The sequence below is a fragment of the Galleria mellonella genome, unplaced genomic scaffold, assembly GCF_026898425.1.
Source record: "Galleria mellonella isolate WM207_F2 unplaced genomic scaffold, CSIRO_AGI_GalMel_v1 utg38, whole genome shotgun sequence".
Lineage (NCBI taxonomy): Eukaryota > Metazoa > Arthropoda > Insecta > Lepidoptera > Pyralidae > Galleria > Galleria mellonella.
The window spans coordinates 4,661,844-4,680,115 of NW_026442090.1; the positions used below are offsets into that span (position 1 = coordinate 4,661,844).

At 30.1% G+C, this 18,272-nt stretch overlaps 2 protein-coding genes across 5 annotated transcripts; one reads left to right on the forward strand and one right to left on the reverse strand.

The window, feature by feature from the left end:
- Nucleotides 1-182: 182 nt before the first annotated feature.
- LOC113522837 (prenylated Rab acceptor protein 1) lies at nucleotides 183-11,747 on the forward strand. Of its 4 annotated transcripts, none has more exons than XM_052897669.1 (7): nucleotides 183-333; nucleotides 5,632-5,703; nucleotides 7,222-7,324; nucleotides 7,481-7,584; nucleotides 8,150-8,234; nucleotides 9,003-9,111; nucleotides 9,645-11,747. In XM_052897669.1, the coding sequence occupies exons 2-7, from the start codon at nucleotides 5,633-5,635 to the stop codon at nucleotides 9,746-9,748; spliced, it is 576 nt and encodes a 191-aa protein (XP_052753629.1). In that variant the 5' UTR covers nucleotides 183-333; nucleotide 5,632; the 3' UTR covers nucleotides 9,749-11,747. The 4 variants fall into 4 exon arrangements, with proteins under 4 accessions (XP_052753629.1, XP_052753628.1, XP_026764473.1 ...); XM_052897668.1 differs by having other exon boundaries at nucleotides 184-333; nucleotides 5,632-5,724; XM_026908672.3 differs by lacking the exon at nucleotides 183-333 and having other exon boundaries at nucleotides 5,503-5,703.
- A 65-nt stretch (nucleotides 11,748-11,812) lies between these two features.
- Nucleotides 11,813-16,341, reverse strand: LOC113522744 (transcription factor E2F7-like). Its single transcript, XM_026908549.3, has 3 exons — nucleotides 15,880-16,341; nucleotides 15,208-15,541; nucleotides 11,813-14,705 (listed from the first exon to the last, which is right to left on the reverse strand). Exons 1-3 carry the CDS (start codon nucleotides 16,065-16,067, stop codon nucleotides 14,190-14,192), a joined length of 1,038 nt encoding a protein of 345 aa, XP_026764350.1. The 5' UTR covers nucleotides 16,068-16,341; the 3' UTR covers nucleotides 11,813-14,189.
- Between the last annotated feature and the right edge of the window lie 1,931 nt (nucleotides 16,342-18,272).

Here is an 18,272-nt window from a genome sequence, read left to right on the forward strand (position 1 = left end):
GGATGTATCTTTCGTCCTCTTTTTACTGATTATATTTGCATAAGAAGAAAGGACGCAATCATATTATTTACAATTCTATTTTATCATTCTTTCTATGTAATTCCTTGTTCTTAGGTGTTAACGCTCATTAATGTCAGTATTAAAATGACAATTGCAACTCAACTGTCGAAAAAAGCGCGGGAAACGTTTAAAAAAGCGGGAGTGTTTTTTGATCTTCTTTAAATTAATTTTATTTTTAATTATATAAGGATTAGTCTTATTTATATATTGTGTATTAGATTGTATATATAATTGTATATTTTGTAGTAATAGTGTTTGTTGCTGTAAATATTGGTAAGTAAATTACCTATATTAGACATTATGGATCCACCTATAGACCCTGGAAGGATGTAGCTCCTTATGTCGTTCATGTACAAAAAAATGAAACACATCCTAATGATAACACTACATTACATCCTATTGCATTTGGTCGCTTTTTACACACTAATAAGATAAATAATATAGTGAATGGTAGCCTGGTCGCTTTTTACACACTAAAAGAATAATATAGGAGGAAGAAACCGTTTATCGCTTTCTTTCTCAAATTTTGAAAATGCAAATGCATTTTTAAATAATAGTCACTTAGAAACACATAATTTTAAGGCATTTATACCTTCTTTCCATGTAACCCGTATGGGAATTGTGAGGGGTATTCCTAAAGATTGGACAGAAGAGGAAGTAATCCAAAATATATCAGTACCTATAGGTTGTGGGAGAATTCTAAAAACCAGAAGAATTAAGAAAAAGACCATTAATGAAGGACAACCAAGTTTTATTAATACTGAAACCATTGTTATTACTTTTGATGGACAAATATTACCAAAAAGAGTATTTATGTTTTACACATCATTAACTGTAGATTTGTACATTTACCCCACTATCCAATGCTATAACTGCTGTAGGTTCGGACATGTCAAGATGCAGTGTCGTTCAAATCCTCGGTGTTATAAATGCAGGCAAAATCATACAGGTGATAAATGTGAAGTAGATGAGGAAAATGTTTCTTGTATCTTGTGTAATGGTTCTCATTCAGCAATTAGTAAGAAATGTCCTGAATATGCACGTCAGAAAGCCATTAAAGAAACAATGGCCCACAGTTGTGTTTCTTATGCTGAAGCATCAAAATTTCATCCTCCCACTTCTAAACTATATTCAGATGTATTAACATCATCATCTGCATCCAATAAATCTCATTTTCAATCTTCTTTCCTCAAAGAGAAATCATCATTACCACATATTCAATCATCACATAAAAAAACAGTTACACTTAAACCACGCTCTCCTCAAAAAGCACAACAAGGATATGATCGTTCTGCCCATGAAGCCATAGTTCAGGAATATAATATTCCTGCTCCCTCTAATGGTTGTGCATTATCATCAAATAATATTGACAATAATCAATCCATCTTTGATATTATTCTCATGCTTATTAAAGTGTTATCGCAATCGAAAATGATACAAACAACTTTACCACCGTCCAACGATGCCATTTACAATGTATTTTCTCAATTATTAACTTCTAACAATGGATTACAAAGTCCTAATAATTCAGTGGAACTGTCGTAGCATAACAAACAAGAAATCAGACTTATTTTATTTGATTAATAAATATAATCCTTTTATAATAGCTCTCCAAGAGACTTGGTTAAAGCCAGGATATCCTTTTAGGATTTCAGGCTTTACAAGTCTCCGTGATGATAGAGCTGACGGATATGGCGGTGTTGCCATATTGGTCAAAAACTCCCTTCCTTTTTCTTCTTTTTCGCTTCCTGTATATAGCGGCATTAATGCAGCTGCTATAATTATAAATGGTATCTGTTTTGTTACTTTATATATTCCTGATCCTACATGCCAAATATATTCACAACTAGAACAATTATTTTCAATTTTACCTAAACCTTTTCTCGTAATGGGCGATTTTAATGCTCAACACCAATCGTGGGGCAGTTCTACTTCTAATTTTTATGGTGGAAAACTCCTGACGATAATTGACACTTACAACTTATGTATTATTAACTCAGATGTACCAACACGTAAAACTGCACCGAATGAAGGGTTTAGTGCTCCTGACATTTCAATATGTTCTTCTGATTTAGCTTCTTCACTGTCGTGGTATCCTCATTCCTCTACTTTCGGAAGCGATCACTTTCCCCTCATTCTTTCTTTTCCAATTTCCATTCCCTCAAGTCGAAAGAGTGGTCCTCGGCTTAAATATAATTTATCAAATGTAGACTGGAATATTTACAAACAATATTTAGATAATAAAATATCGGAGTTACCTATTGTTTACCATGGAAATGAACATCAATGTTGTAATGACTTGATGATAAATATGAAGGAGGTTGCTGATTTATTATTTCCTGTTAAAAATAGTGCTTCAGGGAAAATTCCCTCGCCACCTTGGTGGGACAAAGATTGTACGGAAGCAATTAAAAATCGTAAAGAGGCTGAAAAAAATTATAATAATTACATGACACCAGAAAATTTTGAAATTTATACCGCAGTTTCACGTTCTACTCGAAAACTACTGAAAAAAAAGAAATTAGAAGGCTGGAGAAGATTTTGTTCTTCTATCTGTCCAGAAGTTAATTCATCAGTCGTTTGGAATAATATTAAAAGATTCAGATCTGCCTTTAGTGATCATACATCACGTTCTGCACTCGATTTAACTTTAGCGAATAAATTTTTAGATCGCCTTGCTCCTAGTTATGTGCCGGAATGCCTTTACAATATTTCTCTATCCGTCTCTGACGAATTATTCGAACTTGACTCTCCTTTTACTCTAGTAGAACTTAAAGGTGTTCTAGCTTCTATTAAAGACTCTGCACCGGGAGAAGACGGTATACCGTATTCCTTTTTTAAAAATGCTAGCGATGCGACATTAATTTACTTTTTAAATATAATTAATTCCATAATTATTTCGGGAAATATACCTACTTCATGGAAGTCTCAGATTATTATACCATTTCTAAAGCCTCATAAACCACCTTCTGAACCATCTTCATACCGTCCTGTTGCACTTTCCTCTGTCTTACTAAAGCTAGCTGAACATTTAGTGAAAAACCGTCTAGAATGGTTTTTAGAAAGTAATAACTTACTATCCCCGAACCAGTTTGGTTTTAGGAAAGGTAAGAGCACCTTAGATAATGTGAGCATTCTTATTTCAGATATTCATATAGCTTTCTCACAAAATTTGTCAATCCTCTCAGCCTTTTTAGATATAAATTCTGCCTATGATAATGTAATAATTTCTATTTTAAAAACTAAATTACAAGCTCTAAATGTACCGGTAATGCTTTCTAATTTCATTATTAATATTTTATCAGAAAGAACAATATATATGAATTTAGATGAAGATACCAAATTATCTAGAACAGTATGGAAAGGCCTTCCACAAGGATCTGTTCTCAGTCCAATCTTATTTAACATATACACATACGATCTAGAATTATTCCTTGATAAATCCGTCAAAATTTTACAATATGCTGATGATCTTTTATTATATTTTATTGCGAAGTCCATAGAATCTGCTTCTGCCAAATTATCTGATTCATTAGATTTGTTAAAAACGTGTTTAGATGCAAATGGTCTTAATCTTTCTGTAACCAAGAGTAGTGTAGTTTTGTTTTCAAGAATGAGATCACCGCAACAAATTAAGGTGCTTTATGATAACTCATACATTCCTATAAAGACTGAAATTAAATTTTTAGGTATCGTGCTAGATAATAAATTAACAGGTCTGTCCCACTGTAATTATATTTCTACGAAATGTGAGCGTAACCTCAACATTCTTAGGTGCCTTGCTGGAGTTTGGTGGGGAGCACATCCCGTTTCACTAAATCTTGCTTATAATGGTCTTATAAGGAGTGTCATTGATTATGGAACTTTTTTGTTAGCTCCAGGAAGTTCATTTGCTTTTAAGAAATTGGATTTAATTCAATCAAAGGCCTTGAGGATTATCTCTGGAGCAATGAAATCAAGTCCAATCAATGCTTTACAGCTCGAAGTCGGTGATCCACCTTTGGTTTTAAGAAGACAATATCTATCTGATCGCTTCTTTTTTCGTTGTTTACAATTATCTGATCATCCGCTTATTCAAAAGTTATCTCAACTACATATCTTTATTTCGTCTTCATCTTATTGGAAACATAAAAAACCTCCATGTTTAATACAAAGTTATGAAAAATATAAATCCATAGAATCTCCCACTTTTACATCGTCCTGTTTTCCCATTTATAAATGCTCATATCAATCTTTAGTTTTATCTCCTAATATTAAATATGATTTTGGGTTATTAAAAAATGATTCAGAATTGAATGCCAAATTTATGTTTATAACTGACATTGAATGGAATGAATGGCACTACATCTTTACTGATGCATCAAAACCAGACAATAGCGGTTGTGTAGGTGTGGGTGTGTTTCATTCACAATTTAATATCGTTCAAAAAATTAAACTTCCACCGGAGTCTTCAGTTTTTACCGGGGAATGTTATGGTATTTTAAAAGCTGTAGAATATATACTTTTAATGAAATTACATAAGGCAATAGTTTTCACTGACTCTATGAGCTCTTTGCAAGCTCTAGCCAAATATCCGTTTAAATCAAAACCAGTTTATCCCATTATTTGTGACATAAGACAAAGTCTTTATCTTTGCATGTTGAGAGGTTATTCCGTTTCTTTTGCCTGGTTACCAGGACACAGTGGTATTAGCGGCAATGACAAAGCTGACCTTATTGCAAGAGAGGCTGTAACTTGTGGTGATATGTATCCGTATCATAATTACTGTAGTGACCTAGCTTGTCTCCCAAAAATATATTTAAGGTATGCCTGGAAGGAATATTGGGAAAAAACAAGTACAATAAAAGGAAGATTTTATCGCCTTATACAACCCGATATTCCTTTCAAACCATGGTTTTGTAAATTAAAGCTTGGAAAGACCGCAACAACTATTATAACTCGTATGCGTCTAGGTCACGTATGCACACCTTCTCATTTATACAAGCTTGGTATTGTACAAAGTTCGTCGTGTAATTGCGGTGCTGAAGTGGCGGACTTGAATCATATATTCTTCTCATGTTCTAAATTTGACCATACCTCCCTTTTTAATCATCTCCGATCCATCCGTGTTCCATTCCCAACTTCTATTCTTACTCTACTTTCTTCCAATGATCCTATTATCTATAAAATACTATCTTCATATATATATGATAACAATATTAAGATTTAGTTATATTACATGAATACATTTATAGTTGCATCAATTGCTTTTCCTATATATTTATAAGTATATTCTCATATGTATAAGTATATGTTTCATATCCTATAAATATCCTAGACCTAATCCTTATCCTTTCTAAATTCGTTTGTGTTAGGTATTTTTATTACTATTATCGTTTCCCCGTTTTGTTCTTGGCAAAATACCCTAATATCGGGGTGAACGCCACAAAAAAAGAAAAAAAAAAAAAAACTCAACTGTCAAATTGAAGTATAGTAGGTAGCTGTCACGTTTATCATATTGTTATTTATTTTTATTGTATAAAATAAAATATAGAGATTGAATTATTTAGTACTTATTATCGTATTATTCAGAATGTCAGAAAACGTGAATATCGATCTATCAGGAGAAATCAGTGCCACTACTGAGAAGAAAGGCTTTCAAAAGTATGTCAATGATATGGAATTGTAAGTCTTACTAAAATTTAATACTTACGTGTTCAGGCTTGTGTTTTTATTTGCTTATCATTTTCATCATTCCATGGTAACTGTGGCCTAAGTATGTGAGTATCTATTATAAAAATTTGTTTACTAACACTTTTTTGTATTTATGTCAACATGTAGTAAACGTGTTAACGACAAACAGGTATGTTATTTTAGTACAACTGCATTTTAGATATAAAATACAGGTATATGTAGAGATTGAGACTTATAAAAAGAAATAAAATATACTAAATATCTATATTAGATATTTAGTATATATATATATATATATATATATATATATAGTATATTAAGAGCTTTAATCTAAATGCAATTGGTGGGAGTTATAAACAAATGATATTCTCAATTTCTGATTAATTTTGAATTGTAATTTAGTTTATATTAATGTTGTTAGTTCAGGGTACATGTTCGACACCTGTTGATTCATCACCACATATAATATAATACTTTTTATATTTAAGTATGCTTTAAATGTTTAACAACAATATTTTAGAAGTATTTCTGTTACATGAATTGTTAGAAAATCCTTTAAATTGAAAATAAAATTATAAAAATGCCTATGTAAATTATTTTATTGTGAATTATTTGGTCAGTGCTTCTTGCAAATTCAAAACTTGTTTCTATTTGTACACTACTTATGGCATTATTTATTGTTTAGAAAAAAACATTAGTTCTGTGAAAATTTATAGTTTAAAAATTGGTATAATAAATAAGTAAATATATAAAAAACAAAGATAAACTTTAAAAATAATATGCTTAGACTGTAATACCTGTTGAGATAGTCCTCTAATTCAACAGGTACAGTATTAAGGGGACTGTTACAAAATGACGACTCTTAACTTCACATTGAGTTGTGCAATGAAGTTCATACAAATTTACATATTATTACTGGTTATCTTTTTTTTTAGAAATATATGATATATAATTTTCTATTATATTACTTTACTAATATGATAACTTTACTATTTTATATTTTTTATGCAAAAATCTTGTTGTATTTATAAGTTAATTTGAAAATATTTTGGCAAGATTTAGCAAAAATTGTGTTCAATTAAGATTTTAGATATTTGATTGATAATCGAAAAAATAACAATGCAGTCTTTATTTAGTGAGTAGTTACTGAATTTTTTATACAGTATCATATCAACTTTATATTAGTTTATTAATGAACATCAACCCCAAACTTCTATATCAAAGCAGTTATTGAAAATGGCTTTGGAAATTAGGAAAAAATAGTACATTAATAATGAGCTAGGAAAAAACTGTCTTTACAATAAGAAATCCATCTGTACAATTCAAGAATCTAAATGTAAACCAAACTCTTAAATGTTAAAAACCAGATCCCCAAAACTTAATTTTTTCATTGCTTTTTGCAGACAAATGTGAAAGGCCTCTTAATAGTAGACTCATGCGTGGGCATTTATCTATGACTATTATAATATATCTGTCTTTATTTTGCAGAATTGTTCAGCATGTCCGCAGTGGCGCTGCTCCTGCATTGTTGATGGGCGTCATCGCTTCTCGTCGACCATGGACACAATTTGTTGCTACAGACAACTTTAAGGTAACTTTTTTTATTGGTTTATTTGAACTTGAATACATTCTACTGTCTATTATATTTTTTTAAGATAGAGAAAATTTTGAAGTTATATTAAAAATGTAGTGTCCTTAAATATATTTTTGTATGAGCATTTTAGGAAAGATATATGTATTTTTACAGGTACCAGCATCAATACCTCGACTTTCTCGACGATTTTACAGAAACATTGAATATTTTCAAGCAAATTACTTGGTAGTCTTTCTGGGATTATTTGCATACTGTCTGTAAGTATGCAAAGTCTAAAAGTATTTGCTTTTACATAAGTAAAATATGTAGGTAATTATTATTAATCTTACTAATATAATAAAATTGTTACAACAATGTTTGTACTTAAGAAAAATAATATGATTGATCTTACTTAGTAAGATCAATAGATGCCAAAATAATACTTTTTGAAATTTTGTCTGTCTGTCTGTTTTGGCCTTACACAAATAGTACTATACTAAATTGGATGCTATTTTCACAGTTTTAGTGTGCAAAAAGCTTATTTATTATAATCATTTGTTATATGTATTTGCAAAAATGATCTAAGCTACTACATTCATACTATTCTTCCCTTTAATGGACCTTGAGAGAACTTCCTTGCACCTTCCTGGCACTATTTCCCTAAACCTATTTTAATTTTAATTTGACAGTTTAGCAAAATTGCTGTTTTCATTAATTTATAATAATTTTGATTTAGATATATTAGAATTTTAGTTTATATTGATTTATCAAATTGAAATTTTAATTTTAGAGATAATTTATATATGTATGTATATTTTAGGTCAATTTTACTATATTTTACAGCGTAACATCCCCGTTGCTACTGATAGCTATGGTTGCTAGCTTTTTTGGATATAGAAAATTGACGTCTGGACCTAATACATGGAAGGTGAGTTAATTGTAGTAATTTATTACGAGTTATACGTATTTGAAACTAATAAGCGATAAATTATTTCCAGCCGAAAGTAAGTGACCAATGATTTTTTATTGGTAGACTGTCAACTTATTATATTTTTATTACAGCATTTAAATACTATTACCATTTTTTTCGTCTTACGACTCTTTTCGTAATACATATAAGGCACGATTCTTTTCTCTTTTTAATGAGCTTGTACTTAAATAGCGTCTCTAAAAAGATTTTTTTTTGTGTCCAAATACACAATTACACTATTGGCAATACCCATTATAACTAAAGGTATTCATATCTATTTACTTCTAAACGAAGGAATTAATTTGTGAGCCAAACACAGACGGAGCTATAATATGTATTAATATATTAAGCTATATGTTATAGTCCGCAGTTGAACTGCCAAACAGCGACTTTAATATCTATAATATATATTTTTGCATTCATTAATTTTGCTTAATATATCGTACTATGTCAGTTTTGCTGATGTTTGTGCCAGACATCCTCAGGGGCAGGAAAATATTTTTAACGGGCATCGAAAAAGGGGAAGATTCTCAATTCGGTAGTATTTCTTTTTTATGTTTGTTAGGGTAAGGGTATACTTTCAGACTGATCCCATAAAAAAAAATTATCGAAATTGATTTAGTACATAATAACTAATAATTATCTATTATAATTTTTCTTATAACTTGTTCTTCTTACATAATGTTGTCTTTGTTTTGATACTTACTTTAATGTCTATGTCGTTAGATTGGTAGTTGGGAGTTAACGAAGACACAGCAATACGGTGTAGCGGCCGCCGGTTCGATGGCCTTGTGTTGGCTCGCTGGTGCCGGAGCGGTCCTTTTCTGGGTTCTAGGTAACTATTCTTTGTTGCCGTTAATACGTTGATATATCACTTTTAGAGGGGAGCAAAATAATTATTATCTTGCTAATATAATAAAATTGTAACTAGACGATCTCTACATGGGAGATATTTGAGAAGAATTACTATGAGGGGTCTTAATAACACTAATAGATTCTAAAACATTAATTTGTAAAAATTTTGTTAGTCTGTTCCGAGAGCACGTAAAAACTAATGTCCCAAATAAATAATGGATGCGGATTTCACAGTTATGTTTCTTGAAGGCCTAACATAAAATCTGGTATATATTTCATCTGGATACACCATCTAGAAGCGGGCTATTTCATTGGTTTTCCTATTTCTGAAATAGCATAAGAAGTGGGTAAAAAGCTTGTCAATAATAAAAAGGAAATGAAAATCCTTGAAGAATTTAAATAGTGGGGAAAAGAATAACAAATTTGTTGCTTAAACTTTGTAATTACTAGTCTTAAATAATACTACGTAATCGATCGTGTGGAGCCTGCCTTAGTGTTCTATTTGCATTTTAGGTGCAACTGTGACGGTGGTGGCGCTGCACGCGAGCTTCTTCGATGCAGAGACGCTACCCCCATCTGATGACCCCGAGCAGTTCCCAATGGTGGAACAAGTGTGACAAAGTCACCTGCCGTTGTTTTTACCACCACCCGGTCGCATCTCACCGTCCCACCGCCCGCCACTTTAATAAAAGCTGCCTATTTAACAGATTCCTTTGATTTTATTAATATTTATCATAATTTATTACGCAATCTTATTGTAATATTATTAGTACTCGTACTCGCGAGCGCTTTTGTGCAGCTTTTGTATTTTCCTTATGAAATAATAATTTTTAGCAGTAAAAAGTATCTTATATAAAAAAAATATTAATTATATATAAATTACAAATAATATATTATTATCTCAACTAATATTACAAGGAAAGATTTAAATTTTTTGTTAGTTACAATAAACAAACTGAAAAATATTTAACCAATTTTAAAAAATTCTTTTGCCTACAGAAAGCAACATTTTCAGCGACTAATATAGAATGTATTTTATTAAAAAAAAGTGCTAATCTGGAGTAGATCGCTAGTCTTTTATATGGGATACTTCATATATAATATGGGTACAAATCAGTCAACATCAATAGTCGATGCACACTTAAATTTTTTTTAAAACTCATTTGCTCTGTACAATACATATGCTATTTTATATGTATATTCAACTAATTTTGACCTTATACGATATTCATCTAGATCTGGTGCTAATCTTGTTAAGTAACTTCTGTAACATATGCAAAGGTGTTTACGAATTTTATAAATGAAGATTCTATCAATTTTTGACGTAGCCTGTATGTGTATACTATTTTTACAAATGCTTGTTGATCTTATACTGATATTAATTTTTAGTGTATTTATATGCTGTTTTTTTATTTGTTTCTATACTAAGAGGATGAACATTATAAATTCAGCGTTTAATGTTTGAATTCCAAAATATGTTTTGAACTTGAATAATAAATTAGAATATAATTTTTATTAGTATCAATTATACACCAAGTCGTTAATTTAAATAAAATTATAAATATTCACTGGTAATTTATAAATAATTATGTTTGAATTTGATAGATTATGATAGACATTTAAGATATTCTTTTAAAATAATTAATTCAATCAAATTATTATATAATATTAAAAAAAATGTTATTGTTATATCAGCCGGTAACTGTGCACTGCTGGACATAGGCTTCCTTATTGGGTATTTACAATAGTTTACAAGCTTGGCAGATGGGTTGGTAACCGCAGTTAGGTTTGGGTGATATTTTAAGAGGGATGCTGCTGCCAATCCCTCGACCATTAAATTCCCTTAGTCGCCCGTTTTTTTTTTAATAGGTGATAATGGAATGGTACTCTGCCTGCACTATCGTTATACGCTGGCGGGGCACCAGTGATAGATGATAGGTGACCATGAAAGCAGGTCAGTTAACACATCGTGACAGATTCTACTACGATTATCTACGATGGTTTCCAAGGGGAACCGCATGGAGGTCGACCTGACATGGTGTATTGCTAGCAATGGATCAATTAGACCCCATTACTAACAATCCCTTTCCCCCCTTAGTCGCCTGTTACGACACCCACAGAACAGAAAGGGGTGGATGATAATGGAATGGTAATCCCGCCTGTGCTATCGGTATACGTATACTGGGCAGGACAGAAAGGGGTAGCCCAGTCTATGCCGGGACCACATGGCAAATATTTTAAAGAACAAATCAGTGAATATACTTTAAATCTCGGTGCGATGGGACATATTAATAATATTCAAATTCAATATGTATTATTATTTAAATAAAAAAAAAATAGGATATTTAATAATAATATGTATTATAATAGTATTATGTAATTATTTTTAGTTCTAAGCGAGTGTCATTTACGTTGTCAGATTTTAAAAGCAAATCCTTTACTGTATTATTAACAGTTATGTTACAAAGCTCGGATTGAACTTTGTTCTAAGTTTTTTCTGTACTTATAAATGTATATAGAATAATATCAGTTTTAAAATAATTGTTTTCGACTAAGTCAACGACTTGTATATAAACTATGCTAATATATACCTGATTAAAATTATTTTTTGGTGTTCTTATTAATTTTATTTAAACTAGGATCATGTGTTGCATATGGGTGAAGTGGAATTAAGAAATACATTATTTCTTCAAGTCATTTAATAGATCTATAGCTTAAAACAAATAGTAAATAATAAAAGCAACTTTTCGTAAATCTTTTACATTGTAAAACATATTATATTTTCACTCTAGTAAAGTTTGCAAGAGTGACTGTAGGGTTTTGTTAATAATAAACATATGTGTTCGGTCTTAGAATTAGTGGATTTAGAACTTGATTATACTTGAAATAAATTGCATTCTATTTAGTTAGTACCTTTTTAATTTATATAATTAACGTTAAAATTTAATAACATTTTAACAGAAATGATAAAAATATTATTATTTTGACAGCATAATAAGATAAATATAATAAACTAATAACAAAAAATAGTTTATTTCTTACCACTTGATCAATTTTAGCAATTTGAAAAAGAAAGACATGGGATATTTTTTAATAAGTCAACAGTTTCAAGAAAACTATGGGTTTTACATATAATATATGTATATTTTTGACACCAAAACCATCAATTTCTGTGATGAGATTGATATTTAGTGTTAGGCGAAGGACATACAATGATGAAATGATTGAGTTGGTATAAATTAGTACAAAATATGAATAACACCAGTGAAAACATGCACTTCACAGAGTGAAAATATTACATAAATTTGACCTAATTTTAAATGCATAATTAAATTCATTGTGTATTAAATGAGTTACAAATCATAACTTATAAACAAGCTGTATTTATGGAAAACATTAGTAAAACAATATATTATGTCAAGAAATGTCATCATAAATTGTATGTGAATAAAGTCAGTCCCAGGACTCCCAGGGGTAAAATTATAACTCTGAAGATTGGTATAACCCTTAGACTTTCTTTGCGGTCCTATTTAGTGAAATTGCGGGACAGGCAAAGTGACACATCTGCGGGATTTCTGGTTACATACATAATAGACCTCCCAATCCCTTACGAAGAACGATTAGAAATATTTTGTACAAGAATTGATAGAATATATGATTTAATCCAAAAAGTTCTGAAGGTCGCCTAATTGTAATTCAAATTATAACAAATATGAAACTTTTGATGTTTTTGCAACTTAATTCTTTACAAATTCAAATCTGGCGCATATACAAAACACATACACTAGTGTAATTATTTTCTTGTCTCGTTGTATTTGCATTTTCAGCCTGTCAGTACATAGTATGTTATACTACTGTCTATAGTACATACTGTATTCATAGTTTGACGCAATCCAGTCTATTACATAAAAATGTCGGCATGTATATAATATGCCACATTAACATTATTAAACATTTAATTTCTTTTTAAATATTTAACAATTTTAAATGTAAACATTAAAGTAGGTACATTTTATTTATTTATAAAAAATATAGTATTACTAAAGTGATTATTATTATTCATAATGCTGCTGTGTGACGAGATCAATTTACCAATCATCTAATTTGTGAACAATGATATATTAGAAGATGTAGTTTATTAATTTGGTCATTAAGTTTGTAGTAAAAATTAAAAAAAAAAAATACAATTTAATGTTCGAATAGTGGGCGCCATGATCAAACAGATGTCACAGTGTTAAGGCACAAGATCAGAACGATTTTGTATGTTTTATTCTTACTAATATTATAATTGTGAAACTCAGTTTTTTTTTTGTTATCTCTTGGCATTTTAATAGCTCAATCAACCTTCATAACATATTAGTAATATTTGTAGACATAGAAAAGGATGTAGAGTTTCACCTGATCTATTTATCATCAAACATATTTATTATATTGTTTACAAAATGATGAAATATTTATTTGTATACAAATATATATGATAGCTTTTTCAACACAATACACAACTTTTTATTATATTTATTTATTATTTCATTTTCTAATATAAAGTACTTTCTCATTTCATAAATTAATCTCCACACATATTATTCTTTTTATAATTCTGAAAACAAAATCTTACAATCTCAATTATTTGAAAGACAGAAGATAGACCATGTAATTTATATCAGAATTTGTATGAATAAATTAGCAGCAATAATGAATACAATCTATAATTTGAATCCTTTAAAATTTTTACAATATATTTGATTCTTAGTTTCTATAATAAAAATTAATATGCTCACAACTGTTCTTTAAATATGTAGATTATCATGAAATAACCTTTTATGAAAAGGCATTTTTATGATATAACAGTTTGTAAATTGCACTTTATATTTATTGTCTGTGACAAAGATAAAATTTTTGTTTTAAATAACAATTAATTTAACTACAGGAACATAGTTATTGTTAATTTTGTTATAAATAAAATTATATAAATAAAATAAGTATATGAGACCTACATATCCCCTGGAAGACTATAAAGTATACAAATATACGTCTAAAACTATAGATTTGTTAAATAAATCACAACAGAGCTTCATTATTAATTTTAGTCAGTTCCATGTCAGCCACAAGCAATATTTCATCCCACTTATGTGTTGGTGTGTGGGGAGGTGTGGTGACACCGAGTTTTAGTTCCTTGCCAGAATTTGGAGTTGTGAATTCCAGTTTCCTTTTAGACCTCCCAGCAAACACATGAAATGTTGGTGTTTTCTGGCTGTCTGTTTGTACAAGTGGAGTAATAGGGGATGGTGTGGCAGTAACCACATTGTCACCAGTTAAAAGCAAAGTGTCAACATTTTTGTCAGATTTCTTAACTTTAAAGGGCCCTATATACTTAAACACTGGCTTCTTCAATATTGAATTACCAGATACCTTTTCTATGAGACCAACTGAAATAAATACATTGGCAATATCATATAGCCTCCTGACTTTGGATTTGTGTTGTCGATCTTGCTGTTCAGGCGAGAGAACAGTGTGATTCTTGCTGGATGTATCAATTAATACTCTTACAGCCATCTCCAGATTTATTAATGTGTTCTGAAATTAAAATGTTACATTGTATTTGAAATGGCTACTATACACTGTTCTGTTCAAGTGATAAACATCAATAAAGAAAAAAAGATTGTGAGTTTTATTCAGATGACATCAAACTCATGTATGACAGTTTGATAGTAAACAGTTAATTGAATCAGCAGTTTCATTCTTACATACATATCATGCCTTGCTTTACCCTTTTCTTGAAGTTTTCTGCTTTAGATAGCTAATCCTATAAGGACAAACAAGCTGACAGACCAACTGATGGAAAGTGGTAATTGCGAACTATAGATATGACCATCATTTGATAGAATATGGATATCACAGAAAACCTACCCATGGTACTCATATACTATCATTCCTGAGGACACAGATGAGAAGTCAGTTTAGATTTTTCCCAATAAAAATTATTTCAAAATAGTCCCTTGTGGGCAAAAAAATAATATAATAACAAAAATGAAAAAATTACTGATATTAATAATAGAAAACAATGCTCTATACTTACAGGAGGTTCTACTAAAAATAACATGAGGAATCTTTGAGCTAAAATTCCAAGTGTTTTGTGTTTAGGTGCTGGTGGCTTTGGTGCCCGCCCACGGAGGGCTTCCGACAGTTTCAAGTGTTCTCCCTGCTTTTTTAATGTTTTCAAAAAAGAATTCAGTCTTGATCCTCCATACCAGAGGTATGTGTTCTTCCTTTTGTGGACAGCACATTGCATTGCTTCCAATATATTTATTATATCATACATCCGTCTTTTTTCTACACCTAACTGGGCAGCAGTGCTGTCCAACTGAATTTCGAGACTGCCACTTGTGTGTAGAGGAAAAAGGGTGAGAAATCTGTAGAGCAATTATTTCAGTGAATATGTTTTTCATAAATTTCTGAATACTATGCTATATTTACATTTAAAGTTGTTGAGAAATAATGTTTCAACTAGTTATTTATTTAAAAATATCACATCAAGTCTTCTCTTAGACATGAAAAAAAAAAATTAGTAACTTGTATTAGATCAAAATGATAACTTGACCGGTATTATGTATTTGAGTAGGGACTAATTTTGGAAAGTGCTAGCTGGAGAAATACCCAGAGTGGCAAAATAGACGAGACACAATATCTCAGCAACTTGTATCACATAGACATAAATATGTGAGTACTTAATAGATTTATTGTAATATACCTGTCACATAGTATTTGCAGCGACTTCTCTCTACGGTGGACGGTACTAGGTGGTGGCGTGGGATATTGCAATGCCACACTAGTCAGTAACTTTAGGTTAGCTGTCGGTGATACATAACTCGATGAATTAGTGACTTCAGAAAGCGCATATCGCTTTGGAGTACAAGTAATGTTGTCATCGTCATACATTTTGTGATAACATTATACAATGCAACTAATAATTAGCGTATTTTTTGTTAGGTCGAAATCCAGTTGGTTGAGTGATTATAACTATCACAGAAAATTTATATTTAATTGTCCTAAAAGCGAGAGAGTTATTCTTTTCGAATTCATATTTACAAAAATTAAACTACTAAACACATTAAAAATATTATGCCCGGAAATTAATATTCAATATAACCTAGTAAATAGTAAACAATTTTGACAGCGGTAAATGCGCGCGAGCCTTAAGCGCGAGGACTTCAAAATAGTGATGTGCTAAAGTGATGTGTCGAGTCATGTCGACTTAAATATTGACTCAAATATCTGTAGGTACTCAGGTACTCAATCAGTTATGAGTATTTGTGATATTTGATTACTAGTCGTGTGTTTACAGTATATTTTTATGTTTCTGTTTCGTTATTTCATATTTTTTTACCAAAGAAAAAATTATTCAATGATTGAATGGATATTTTTAAATTTCATTAAAAATCGATTTCAGAAATCAATTGAGACTTCGGTCTATTGATCGTAGAGTTATTCAAAACCTTATCTAAAAAATGCGGTCCTAACTATAAGAAAGAAAGGTTAGCTTAGTTTAGCTAGTTTATATCTACAACTGTTTGTGAAAATAAACAATATCAAAATTAACTGTAACTTTATTTGTAACTTATTTTTTCCTAATTTTATATTAAAATGTAAAACCATGCGTGAGAGAATGTGTTTGTTTATAAGCGTATTTTATGTATTGTAACCACGTATTTTCACATATATAAGTATAGTACCTTACTAATGGTAAAGAATGAGTGAGTTGAAGTTAGAATATTTCGTAAATAAATTACTTTTATGTATTATCACAGTATGTACGTATGGTACATGAGATCTGGTAATAACTTTATATGTAAATAATGTGCTGTTTTGATTATGGACCTAAATTAATAAAAACAATAGGGACTTTTGAATCTTAAAACTAATTAAGACTACAAAGTAACAAGTTTAGTAGAGCATGTTTGTAACAGAACATACATAACATAGTAACAAAAAGTTTTAAATTATTGAGTTTTATATCTCAATATTGTAAACAGTTTAAAGTAGCATCTAGTAAAATAAGTGTTATTTTTTTTTATTAATGCACTCACAAGGTCTGACCTTGAATATTGTTGTCAAGTTTGGATCCTCTCTTAAACGGTGCATTGAAAATATATTGAATAAGTGCTAAAACGATTCCTGTGGCATCTATCTTATAGGACTGGCATGGCTAAGAAATTGTCTTCCTTTAATGAAAGAATAAATTATTTTCAATTAAATAGCCTAGAAAATAGAAGACAGTTGTTTGACCATACTTTTTTCCATAAACTTATAAATGGTGCTCTGGATTGCCCTAAACTGTTAGATCAAATTACTATAAATACACCGCGAAAATTACCTTATAGTATAAAAATATTATTTATTTTCAAGTACTTAATCTATTTAGGTTTAATCTGGGATACTTCAACAATTCACGCAATGTAAAATAATTATAATATTATGGCAAAAAATTCAGATATTGACATATTTGTAAATTTTAATACATTTAAATGTGCCGTTCTGAAACATTTTAATAATAATAAAAAAAAAATCATCCTCTTTAATATGAAGTGAATAAACATTCAATTCAAGCTTACCTGTATATTTATGCATGACACCTTTTTATGTTATTTTGGTTAAAAATTAAATTATTTCTTTTCTTCTGAAAAATTTGTGCCTGTCATTGTAATCAGTAATTAAGCTAACAATATACATATATAAAAGACTTTATATATATTCTTTATTGCACTAAAACATACAGTGATAACAATAAGTTAAAAACAAAGTTAACAAAGGCGAACTTATCTCTATGAGAGATTTCTTCCTGTCAACCTAACACAGTGGCATAGGAAGTAGTGAGTGGGCAGTAGTAGTACTAGTATACTAGTAGTAAAGTCAAAGATTTTGTTATTCCTTGTTTTTAGGGTAGTAGTGTAATTAAGGATGATTTAAATTAATGAAAAATCTATTTAAGACCAAAGTATCAATAAGGCTAAATATCATAATACTGTTACCTAAAATATTTTATTTCGATATTCTAGGTAATATTAATGTTACTATTTTGGTTTGTGATACCTAACTACTACTTAACTGGGAGGAAGGGATTGTTAGTAATGCGGGCCACCAGTT

Excerpts from the sequence above, each read along its gene's own strand:
- LOC113522837 (XM_052897668.1), top strand. The coding sequence starts at position 5,633 with ATGTCAGAAAACGTGAATATCGATCTATCAGGAGAAATCAGTGCCACT. Across the intron at positions 7,325-7,480 it reads TTGCTACAGACAACTTTAAG|GTACCAGCATCAATACCTCG; the intron begins GTAACTTTTTTT and ends GTATTTTTACAG. Across the intron at positions 9,112-9,644 it reads GGTCCTTTTCTGGGTTCTAG|GTGCAACTGTGACGGTGGTG; the intron begins GTAACTATTCTT and ends TTTGCATTTTAG.
- LOC113522744 (XM_026908549.3), bottom strand. The coding sequence starts at position 16,067 with ATGTATGACGATGACAACATTACTTGTACTCCAAAGCGATATGCGCTT. Across the intron at positions 15,542-15,879 it reads CTGCAAATACTATGTGACAG|ATTTCTCACCCTTTTTCCTC; the intron begins GTATATTACAAT and ends ATTGCTCTACAG. Across the intron at positions 14,706-15,207 it reads TATTTTTAGTAGAACCTCCT|AACACATTAATAAATCTGGA; the intron begins GTAAGTATAGAG and ends TTTTAATTTCAG.